General features: G+C 44.1%; 2 protein-coding genes across 2 annotated transcripts; one reads left to right on the top strand and one right to left on the bottom strand.

The window, feature by feature from the left end:
* Nucleotide 1: 1 nt before the first annotated feature.
* On the bottom strand, nt 2-11,636 carry esf1 (ESF1, nucleolar pre-rRNA processing protein, homolog (S. cerevisiae)). The gene is made up of 14 exons (XM_070922409.1): nt 11,597-11,636; nt 10,184-10,602; nt 5,829-6,184; nt 5,617-5,730; nt 5,023-5,132; nt 4,309-4,461; nt 4,095-4,209; nt 2,933-3,137; nt 2,662-2,826; nt 2,198-2,325; nt 1,884-1,974; nt 1,295-1,392; nt 1,047-1,202; nt 2-506 (listed from the first exon to the last, which is right to left on the bottom strand). The coding sequence occupies exons 2-14, from the start codon at nt 10,578-10,580 to the stop codon at nt 180-182; spliced, it is 2,415 nt and encodes an 804-aa protein (XP_070778510.1). The 5' UTR covers nt 10,581-10,602; nt 11,597-11,636; the 3' UTR covers nt 2-179.
* LOC139299664 (E3 ubiquitin-protein ligase TRIM21-like) lies at nt 6,982-9,889 on the top strand. Its single transcript, XM_070922509.1, has 2 exons — nt 6,982-7,090; nt 7,705-9,889. The coding sequence occupies exon 2, from the start codon at nt 7,707-7,709 to the stop codon at nt 9,351-9,353; it is 1,647 nt and encodes a 548-aa protein (XP_070778610.1). The 5' UTR covers nt 6,982-7,090; nt 7,705-7,706; the 3' UTR covers nt 9,354-9,889.
* Nucleotides 11,637-12,114: the final 478 nt, after the last annotated feature.

Raw genomic sequence — 12,114 nt, 5'->3', positions numbered from 1 at the left:
GCAGGATTCAGTTTTTACTAGAAGTGTGCTCAGTTCCTCGTCTCATGTGGGATTCGTCCGGTACAAACACGTAAATAAAAAAGAAACACAGCAGTCCGGGTCCTGTGTCAAAAGGGTTCCAGTCTGATATTTTAGGAAGAACCGAGTCTTTGTGTTCTTGTAGAAAAGTTGAGTCAAACCTACATGAGCTTCTGTTTCTTGCGAGCCTGAAACTGCTCCGTTTTGCTTTTAATCGACTTGACGAGCAGAGACAGACTGGGGTCCATGGACTTCTTCGAGGCGGCCACTTCCTGTTTACCGTCAGCGGCCTCCCCCTGTGTGGGCGTGACCTCCTGAGCGCCGAGTGTACCCTCCATCCGCCGCTGCTCCTCCTCCTCTCGTCTGCGCTGCTTCTCAGTCAGGATGCTCTGCGTGGCTTTAGTCTTCTTGTAGCTCGGGTGGGAGGGGTCCAGGTTGAACAGGTGGGAGGTGAACATGGCCTGGAAACGAGGGTCTTTAACATCCACCTGGATGCACACACAGACGGGAAAGGGTTTGTTACAAAAACACACGTGGACACATGTAAATCCTCATCGCTGGGCATGTTTCAGCCTCCCGACGACAGAGCGAACAGACTCTGGATGAGAAGCGACCTGCAGACGGCTGCTGCACGTTGATCCACCTCAGTCAGATGTGTCATCGTGTGAAGTGACGTCGGTCTCAGATCACAGGTCAAGAAAACATCACTCAGCTCTTACAGATGATGAGGGTTCCTCTCTAAAACTAACTACATGTTCCTCCATAATGACGTTTCCTCCTCAGTTGATGGTAAATACTTGATGCCATATTAATGTGAAGCAGTTCATCTGTTTATACAGCCGCCTCCACTTCTGGGTGAGTTACAGTTTATTAATACATTACATCTGAAACTACATTAAAGTGCATTTTAAACCACGTATTAATGTTAGCTAAAGGGGGGGGTATCTGCACTACAGGTGAGGCAGGAAAGATGCTGGATGAACTGATCCCTAAATGATTTTTGAACAACACGGAATCATTGAACAGACCTGGAAGTCGTCGTCCTGCAGCGACTCCTCGCCCTTCTTCAGCAGCTTCTTCCTCTTCTTCTTGCTCAGGTTCTGCTGCTCCACGATCTTGTCGTAGTTGAAGTGTTTGTGTTTGGCGTCGGCGCCATCGTCCTCCATCAGCAGAGCCATCTCCGCCTGCACACACACACACAGACACGGGATCAGCATGAGGCTCTGATCCACAGAGTCACAGATGTGACGTGGAGCTGCCGGGACTGAACTCTGACCTTTTGTTTCTCCAGCTCCTCTTCCTCCTCAGCTGTCCGCTCCTCTTCCTCCTGCTGCTGCTTCTTCTTCTTCTTCCCCTTCTGTTTCTTCTTCATGTCTGCAGACACATCAGACCACACTGACACTGAGCCTTCCGAAGGATCTACATGCTGCTACACCGTCTATACCTTTACACGAATCGTATCAAGTCGGAAAACCACTACAAATGAAAATGACCACAAAACAACAAATCCTGAATACTTGTTAAATTAATTTGAAGATCCGGCTACAAAGTTTGACCCGCAGCTTCTGTCGTGTGCTGCGTCCTGTTTTGATTTGCAGTATAAACACAAAATCATTTTACAGATCCCTTCGTAAGACGGATAATTCGGTTCTCCATCAGAGAGAAGACAGTAACTGAACTGGAAGCTGCATCTGAATGCATTCAGATTACACTTCTGTTTTAAATCTGAATCACAGTCATGTTCCTTCTCTCTTTTCTGCCTCAACACGACAGTTTCATAGTCAACTGCGCAAAAGAGGTGATGAAAAACACATGAGCATGTCCTACAAACCCCCCCGCTGTGACTGACTGACAGTATTGCTCACCTGTAGCAGCGAGCTCCTCTGCGAAGAAAGGGTCACTGAGATCGACGTCTGGAGGAAGCTCGTCCTCGCTGAGCTCCTCGTCATCTGCTCCCTGATACAAGATCAAACATAAAACTGATGAATGAGGGCACGGGCAGAGGAACCCAACTGCAACAAGGAGCTCAGTAAAAGCAGCGTTTGTTGAGTGAACGTCAGAACTACAGATTTCTTGTTGTCTGATAAACGACGGCTGGGATCAGATTCACAGCTGTATTCTGAACCTTGTTTCTAAGATACTGTGAGTCCAGGTACACCAGGGTTAGGGTTAGGCAGACCTGTTTCCTTTGAGATTTCTTCTGCTTCTTCTTCTCTTTCTTCTTCTCCAAGAACTCCTCCCAGGGCGTCAGCTTGTCCTTCCCCTCCAGCTTCTTCTTCACCAGCTGCTCCGTCGTCTCCTTCAGTCCTGCAGACGGACACAATATACACTTAATAAAGTGACTACAGCTCACACTGCTAACTGGGGACCCACATGTGGAGCAGAGATTTCTGTCAAAACACCAGATGAAAAACAGAGTTCTAACTGAAGGAAAGACTAGAGGAGACGTTAACAAAAAAAGGGGACGCTAGAAACCCTATAAAAAAAGAAAGGAAACTGAATTACATGCCATGTTCTAGATTTTATGTGTTTTAAATTACTGGTGTTAAAATGACAAAGATTTTAAGTAAATTTTTGCTGCATGGAAGCTATAACATTGTAAAGCACATCTGACCTAAATAACTAACTACTAACGAGTTGTACCTGGAACCCAGGTGATCTCCATCTCCATGTCTTTGTCTCCCTGCAGCTTCTTCTCTTTGTCCTGGATGCCTTTAAGCAGCTCTCTGTACTTGGAGATCTGCTCCTCACTGTTCTTCTTCTTCTTCTTCTTCTCTTCCTCCACGACAGGCTCTTCTGTCCGTTCGGCTACAACACAACAACAAGACATGACAACTCCTCAGTGCCGCTTCATCTCCTCAAAGAATAAAACAACCCACATGTTACAGTTCTGCATCTCTAGTTGCGGTCTCACCTCCTGCTGGGTCTTCATCATTCTCCAGCTCTCCAAACTCGATCCCCCCTCCTCCTCCTCCTTCTTCTTCTCCTCCTCCTTCTTCTTCTTCGCTGGAGGAGGCCAGGTAGGCGTTGAAGTCCATGTCCAGCAGCTCGTTCTTGTTGAAATTCTTGTTCAGGGCGGTGACGCGCTCGTGGTCCGTCTCATCCCACGTCAGCTGAACCTGATTGGTTAAACAGACTCGGACACGTCAGTCCCAACTTCCTGTTTGTCTTTATGAAAAATCTTAACTAGAGTCTTTAAAGTTCTGTCCGTCATTCCTATTGGAACAATTAAACTAAAATACTAAATTCACTATTTCATTTCAATCACTTCTACCGCTCCACTTTATGTTTGTCAACTTCCTTCAGATGTTCAACATTAAAAGCGTTCCAGAAAGAGAGGGATTGTTTTCCTTGAGCTGATGGAAGGCTTTTAATGTGAAATATCTGAGCAGGAAGTGTTTAAGTTGTATGACATTATACTGAATCCATCATCATCGTCATTAAAATCAGAGGTGGAAGAAGTATTCAGATCTTTTACTTAAGTAAAAGTAGCAATACCACAGTGTAGAAATACTCGGTTACTGGTGAAAGTCCTGCATTCAAAATTAAAAATCAAAGTTAAAGAGTACCAAAAGTAAAAGTACTCTTTATGCAGAATTATTATTAATTAATAATTATATAATTAGATTATAATTAGTGATGCATACATGTGTTTAGGTGGAGCTAAAAGTACTATACTAAAAGTATTAGCAACAAAACATACTTTAAGTAATAAGTAAATACTTATTTATTACTGTATATTCTGCCAGATAGCTTGCGAATTCCACCAAGGGATCAATAAAGTTTTATCTTTATTCATAATAATACATCATCATTTATTTGTTGGTTATATTTTGTAATATTACTCTGAATGAAATAAACGCAGTGAAGTAAAAAGTAGAATATTTCTTTCTGCGCTGTAGTGGTGTAGAAATATAAAGTAGCACAAAATGGAAATCCTCCCGTGAAGTGAAAGTACATCAAAATTGTATATAAATCAGAAATCAGAAATAACGGTGCGTCTCCTCCGTGGAACTCCTTCAGTTGGAGGCCTGGTTCTCTCTGCAGCTGAATAAAGGCTCCCATCAGCTTCTCACCTTTGACGTTGTGGTGGCAGACGAGGTGAACAGTTTGGGCGTGTAGGCCGAGAGGTTCACGTCCGTCGCCACGTCTTTGGGCTCCTCGTCAAACTTGATATCATCAGGAATAAACCTGCTCGGTGGAGGTTTGGGTTTAAGCTTCTTGCTTTTCTAGATCTGTTTCAGTAAGTTGGTATTTGTATCGTCGGTGCTCTCATGCTTTCGGTCTTACCGGAGGTCCAGGACGGAGCAGCTGCTCTCATACTCGTAGCCGTCACACTCCTCGTAGATTTTGGCGGCGGTGTCGGTTGAGTCACACTCCGCTACAGCGTAGAAATACTTCAGCCGCTTGAACTGGTAGTCACGCATCTTCTCTCTGTAAACCCTGAGAGGACACACACACAGTCATATTATACAAAATATTTTAGACACATTTTATTGTCAATTCATAATATATTTTATATCTATGCTTCTTCCTGACTTGCAGTACTTGCTTTATCTTCCTTTATATGTTTTAGTTTTTATTGTTTTGCACCAAAATACCAAAGCAAATTCCTTGTAAGTGAAAACCTACTTGGCAATAAACCTGATTCTTATGCTGCATCAGTCCGACAGCTGTCACAGGGAAAACTTTAACCTGTAGAAGAGCGTCCAACTTACAACAACCGACTACGGAGGAGAGGAGAAGTAACACTTTATTTATTTAAAGCATTGCTGGAGTTTTGAGTTTTAAACCTGGACATTTTCAAAGGTCGCAGCACCACAAGTGACAAAACAGGTCTCAGTGGCGGCCATCTTGAAACCAAAACTTAATGTATGAGTCGTTACCACAAAGGACAAATGGGAAAATGTGTTTTTGTCATTTGTGTGAACTGACAGGGTTAGGTTAAAACTCCACTCAGTGTGTGTGTGTGTGTGTGTGTGTGTGTGTGTGTGTGTGTGTTACCTCTCCTCCTCGGTGTCGTCGTCTGAGTCGTCCGGCAGAGCTCTCAGCTCCAGCGGTCCATGGGTCTCCTCAGCCGTCAAACGCTCCTTCCCAAACTCTGATGGGTAGACCTGAACAATACCCAGCATGCACTGCTGTTAGTCTCTCTTACAGACAGCATTCACCACGTCATGTGACCATGTCCACACTAACGAAGCTCTGAAAAGACCATTCGTTTTCTCAGTTTGTGTTTTCTACCACTGAAACGAGCTGTACAAGAACACAGTGGAGACATTCGTCTCTGTTGTCATGACAACTGCTCAAATTGTGATGTGATGGAGGCTCTTCCATCTTATCATTATAATAGACAGGTGCAGTCGTCATGACGACTGAAATACAAAGACATGCCACAACAAAACCTGTGGTTGTTACCATGAGCTCACAGCGACAGACGCTGGACTCTTCTTTGCCCTGAGTTTTGCTTCTCAGGCTACAAACAGGCCGTCCCACCTCCCTGACTGAAGTTCTGCAGACACCGCTGGTGATCAGCTCAAAATCATTGTATCTGCTTTGTAGCGCCCAAAGCCTCTCGCTGTTATTCATCGTCTGCTTTACCTTGACAGACAGCACGGCTCCTCCTTTAGGTGTGAAGGAGTTCAACAGAGCCAGCAGGTCTTTGGCTTTCATCCGGTCCCAGTCCATGTTGCAGACGGCCAGTCGGGCAGAAACCTGACACACAAGCACAAACCACAAACACAGTTAAAGCGTGTTACAATGTTTCCTGCTGAGACCAACACACCACCACCACCACCACCACGCCACCTCACCTCGTCGCCTCGTGGAGCGTCTTTGCACAGCTCTCCCCAGTCGTGTTCGATCTCCTCTTCCTCTTTCCTCAGGATGGCGTCCACCTCATCGTCGTCTTCATCTGAGCTGGACTCTATGTTTCCCTTCCCTCTGGCCAGATCCGGCTCGCTGTCACTGTCCTCCTCCGAATCCAGACCGGACTCCTCCTCTTCTTCTGATCCGCTCGCCACATCACTCTCCTCTTCTGCGTTGTCGCCATCATCATCATCATCATCGTCTTCATCTTCGTCCTCCTCACTGCCGTCTGTGACACTGTCTCCCACGTCAACGTCATCCTCCTCTGCAATTTGCAGCTTCTCATCATCATCTTCCTCATCTGAGGAGAATAATAAAAAGCGTTACAGTCGCAGGACGATCTGAGGACGCGGCTTCAGTTGGTGCAAACATTAAACATTATTATAAAGAAATACAAAACGTTTGTCAGGGTCTCTTTCACCACATCCTGATATACTCCTGAAGCCTTTCACGGAACACCATATTGCACGACCACACTAAAGTCCTGAAAGGCTCTCAGATCTTCTTCAGCAGGTTGTGAAACGAGAAGCTGCCAACATTAGCGGAGGTTTTTGTTTTAAAGTCTTACAAACATTTAAAAAGTGATGCAGCCTGTGAGAAAACTCTATTCTTCCTTTCTATCATGACATTTTTAACTCACCAATGTTTCATATTCCATGTCTGGAAAGGGCTATAGTTCATTTGTATGTATACGTTATTTCTTGATGTTCTGATTTGGACTGGTTTTCTCATTGATGATACATATTGGATTTGTTGTATGGATTTGATGGTAGTATGATGGCTTTACATCAAGGACCACAATGGAAATAAGTCTTGGACTTTGTTGTGTTATCTTTGACATTTTGCAGATATGTGTGACGTCTCTCTTATTGTGTCCAATAAATAAACTTAACTCTGTGGCAAAAGTAAAGCTAAGGCACCTTCAAGTTTCAACACACATGATTAAGGTAAGCAACACCTCTCCACATACCTTCCTCCTCCCACCTGTATTTCCCAATAATCTCGTAGATCAGAGGGCGGAAACAAAACCAAACAAAGTAAGAGGTGGAGCAACACCTGACAGAGGAGAGCTTCATCGTCACACTCCAGAAGTGAAAGTTAAGTTAGTCAGAGTCAGAGACAAGTCTCTGTTTCTCTCTGCGAGATCATTCACACCGAGTTCATCAGGTCTTTCTCAACAACACAGCGGAGTCTCGGCCAAACACTGGTGAGTACAGCTGATCATATTTACAGTCTCAACAACCAGGATTAACACAAAACTTCAGCTCTACTCAGGCAGGAGCTTCCACTCTGTTCAGTTCACACTTGTGAACTTGATTAAGACGTAACTCAGTTTGTCCACAGGCCCACGATACAGTCGCCCACTTTAACTGCTTTCAACTGTCTCTGTGTCAGTTCTCAGGACTTCAGTAACTTGGAACTGAATCTCTGAGCTTTGGAGTTTAGTTTCACTCCTGCTTTCCTGATATTGTGACTGCTTCCTCCATACTGCTTCCTGTACTTCCTCTAGCTGTTTCACATTAAAAGCTTTCCACCAAATTAGCGGGACGCTTTTAATGTGAAGGAAATGCATCAAGGAAGTAGAGCTTTGTCAGCAGTGCTGGACTTCTTCAGTGTTATTTTGCTTTTAGCTTAAATGGTCGCGGCTCAGTTTGGTGAAAGTATCCCCATCAAAACACGGCATATATACTCCAAAATGACTTTACCAAATATCATGTTACACTTCAAAGAGCAGTAATCACACTTTTTCCTGTTTAAACAAAAACATAAAACTGGATTTTGAATCAAATGTTTTTCTTTTCTTCCACACTACATGTGTAGATATGGCTGCTGCAAACTATCTGCTGTCTGAGGAGCAGTTTCTGTGCTCCATCTGTCTGGATGTGTTCACTGATCCTGTCAGCGCACCATGTGGACACAACTTCTGCAAAAACTGCATCACTGTACACTGGGATACTAACGACCAGTACCTGTGTCCCATGTGTAAAGAGGTTTTTATCACAAGACCTGAGCTGCGGGTCAACACTTTCATCTCTGAGATGGTCGCTCAGTTCAGACAGTCAGCTCAACAGAAAGCCAGCAGCAGCAGCTCAGAGCGACAAGCGTCCAAACCAGGAGAAGTTCCCTGTGACGCCTGCACTGGAACCAAACTGAAGGCCCTGAAGTCCTGCCTGGACTGTCTGGTCTCCTACTGTGAGACTCACCTGGAGCCTCATCTGACGGCTTCACGCCTGAAAAGACATCAGCTGATCGACCCTGTGGAGAACCTGGAAGGCAGGATGTGTACGAAGCACGATAAACCTCTGGAGCTGTTCTGTAAGACCGACCAGACGTGTGTCTGCATGCTCTGCCCTGTTTTAGACCACAAGATGCATGAGTTTGTTCCTCTGAAGGAAGAATGTGAAGGAAAGAAGGCCGAGCTGGGGAAGACAGAGGCTGAAATTCAGCAGATGATCCAGAAGAGACGACTGAAGGTTCAGGAGATCGAACACTTGGTTGACCTCAGTAAGGAAGGCGCAGACAGAGAGATAGCAGAAGGTGTTCAGGTCTTCACTTCTCTGAAGGAGTCTGTTGAGAGAGGCCAGGCCGAACTCATCGACACGATCAAAGAGAAGCAGAAAACTACTGAACAACAGGCCGAAGCTTTCATCAAAGAGCTGGAACAGGAAATCTCTGAGCTGATGAAGAGAAGGACTGAGGTGGAGCAGCTCTCACACTCTGAAGACCACCTCCATCTTCTCCAGAGTATCCAATCCCTAAACATCCACCACCCACCACCCACCAAGGACTGGACAGAGGTCAGCGTCCCTCCACCATCATATGAGGGGACTGTGGTGAGAGCTGTGTCTCAGCTGGAGGAGACACTCAGTAAAGAGATGAAGAAGCTGCTTGAAGCAGAGCTGAAGAGGGTCCAGCAGTATGCAGAGGATGTGACTCTTGATCCTGATACAGCACATCCTGAACTCATCCTGTCTGATGAAGACAAACGAGTGAAACATGGTGATGTTACGAAGACGCTTCCGAACAACCCAGAGAGATTTTCTCATTGTGCCTGTGTTTTAGGAAAGCAGAGTTTCTCTTCAGGCAGGTTTTACTACGAGGTTCAAGTTACAGGAAAGACTAAATGGACTTTAGGAGTGGCCAGAGAGTCGATCAACAGGAAGGGACTAATCACACTGAGGCCTGAGGATGGTTTCTGGTCTATATGGCTGAGAAATGGAAATAAGTACAAAGCTCTTGATGGCCCTCCAGTCCGTCTCTCTCTGAAGTCTCGGCCTCAGAAGGTGGGGGTGTTTGTGGATTACGAGGACGGTCTTGTCTCCTTTTATGACGTAGATGCTGCAGCTCTTATCTACTCCTTTACTGGCTGCTCCTTCACTGAGAAACTCTTCCCATACTTCAGTCCGTGGCTGAATGATGGAGGTAAAAACTCCGCCCCTCTCATCATCTCTCCTGTCAGAGTAAACTAATCACTGAACTTATTTTCTGTATTAATTTACTTGATTCATTTATTTGATGCATCTCTTCAGTCCTGCATCGTGACACGTTATGTGGAGAATATCTATTGAAACCTCTGTTAAACCCGCAGACTTCCACAAGAAATCTCTGTTTCTAAAGACACCAAATATGTCGAGCTGAGGTTTGAGTTAATTTGCAAATAAATGCAGAAAAAGATCAGAATGTTTTTTTTTTCTTTTTCTATTTGATGTGCAGCCACAGAAAACATATTGCTGAATATTTCATTGTGTCATGAAGGTTCATTTAAGAGTAAGGCCTGTTAAATGCCTGTCGTGTATACAGAATGCAGTATGTGTCCTTGTTATACAGGGCAAGTTAGTGGACAAAGTTACTTAAGACAATAGATGGAATTTTGTGCAGTAAAGTGTTTTGGTTAATTACTGGTCACTTTGGCCAGTTTTCATTTGTTTCGTGAATACTGGTAAGATGGTATCAAACAAATCTGTAAATATGTGATTGTAAAATTAAAATTGTAGAATAAACTAGTTGATTGAACTGAATCATGATTGAATAAAGTCCTGTTCACTCTCCTACAGCTGCCAGCAGTGAGGCTGATATCAATGAGATAGAAGTATGCTGGATTACATGCTGCATCGTTTCCTGTGAATCCCTCGCGTGTGTGAAGGCAATCACCAGCACTGGAGTTAAATACCTTAAATATATAATAGTATGAAAAATGTAGTTTGATTCCGCGAGAGTCTTTGGGGGTTATAGCTTCAGCCCGACCACATGCTTCCTGCAGTTTTACTGTATTTCATGAGAATCAGAAACATCGACTCACCCTCCTCAACAACTGTGACGCCTCGTTCAGGCTGCTCTGCTTTAGCTTTACTGTCTCTGCTCTGCACCACCTCTCCATCGGCCTTCACCAGCTTCTCCTTCACTTTCTTCTTTTTCTTGCCCTCTGCCGCCTTCTTGCTCTTTACATCCTCATCACCTTCGTCCTCCGAGTCGGAGAGTTTGTAGAAGCGCTTCAGGTCCTCAGTGGAGGTGTGGTTGATGGGACGGCCCCGTTTGTCCACCGTGTACTTCACCTTGAAGCGCTTGTCGTGAAACATGGACTGGAACCGCTTGTCGATCTTGACTTTGCGTTCTCTCTCCGGCATTTCCCAGAATCTGGGGTCCTTCTGCACCCGGAGGAAGCGCTCATCACCGCCCTGGTTCTTTTTGGACGACATGGCGGCAAACTTTAAGTGTCACCTGAAAAATACAGACAGGACATATTGTTGGGTAACATGGAAAACAAGCACAAAGCCTCTTTCTCATCATGTGCATCTTTACTCCAATAAGTTGTGTGGATTTTCATTTATATGCACATACTGAATAATGATGCTGGATGACCTGATCCTAGACTTTCCCCATACTTTCTAGATATATTGGCAATTTTACTGATGTTAAGAGATTACCTAACAGACAGACAAGCTTGTCTCAATATAACATTTAACTTTTAATAAGTTGGGCATATCTTATTATATGTCAGAGAAGAAAAACATGTTTACATATCTCAGGTAAGTTATTGACGATCAGGTATCGGCACAAGCATTAAAAACATTTAGACAGCTAACTGTAAAGCTTCAAACTTCCAGACGCCTGTAAAGCAGACAGCTGCACAGACTTAATCATTTAAAGAGTATTTATGGACTGAGAATTTAACTTGACTTTCCAACATAATTCAGATAAATCTTAAGGACATCAACTGGACAACCTGACAAGAAACTGTCTTAAGAAAAGACATCATGATTATATTTCATTAGCTCTAATTATAGTCTACAGGCTTCAAATGCATCGAGGGTTACTGAGGTGGTCAGTTAATGGTTTATGTTAATCTCCAGGTAAAACTAATAAAGATTTGCTGCTTCAAACACTGTGGTTTAGCTGCAGCCTCCTGTCCGGGCGGTAAAACAACCGCTGAACAGTTTTGAACCTGTTGTTTTAAACTCAGATAAATGTCTCTGACTGCCCTGTTTTAAACCCTCCGCTGTGCTTCAGTCTCAGTGAGCTCCGCACAGCGCCGACATGTCAACAAAATGTCCGAACAGTGAAGACAAACAGTAACGGCGGGAAACCCGGACAGCAGCTAGCAGCTAGCAGCTAGCAGTACACAGCACTGAGCGTGTGTGTGTGTGTAAATGTATGATACACGAGCCTAAAACAACGTTTAAAAATAACAATAATCATAAAACTTTACCGATACCTCTCTGGCCTCCTGCTACACGTGTTTTCCCATCATGCAACTCTCCCGTGACCTCGCTCTCTCTCTCTCTCTCTCTCTCTTCCCGCCCATTTCCTGGTAAGGCAAGCGAAGTGGGACAAACGAAGGAAAATGCGCACCGAGACGACAGGCGTTTACAAAACACTTTCTAGCTAACATGAAACCCGAAATATGACCTTTCCTCTGCCTGTTATCGATAAAGACACTATTAGAACATGAACAACCTGAAATCTTCAATATTATTATTATTATTATTATTATTCAATTGTTTGTGACTGATGGTTGAATGAAACAAACGTGGAGACTTTAAACTGAACATTTGTCACTATTTTCCGACATTTTATGGACCAAACAGTGAATCGCATAATAGGAAAAAATAATCACGAGGATAGTTAAAGATGAAGACTATCAATATTTACAGGTGCAGTATTATCAATAACTGTTGATTTACATTTAATTGAATAGGTTTCAAGTTTTCAGTCCATTTCCAGACGGTGATC

Source organism: Enoplosus armatus, chromosome 2 (genome assembly GCF_043641665.1).
Source record: "Enoplosus armatus isolate fEnoArm2 chromosome 2, fEnoArm2.hap1, whole genome shotgun sequence".
Classification (NCBI taxonomy): Eukaryota; Metazoa; Chordata; class Actinopteri; order Centrarchiformes; family Enoplosidae; genus Enoplosus; species Enoplosus armatus.
Note: the sequence above shows the minus strand (reverse complement) of the source record. Positions and strands in the feature narration are given on the sequence as shown.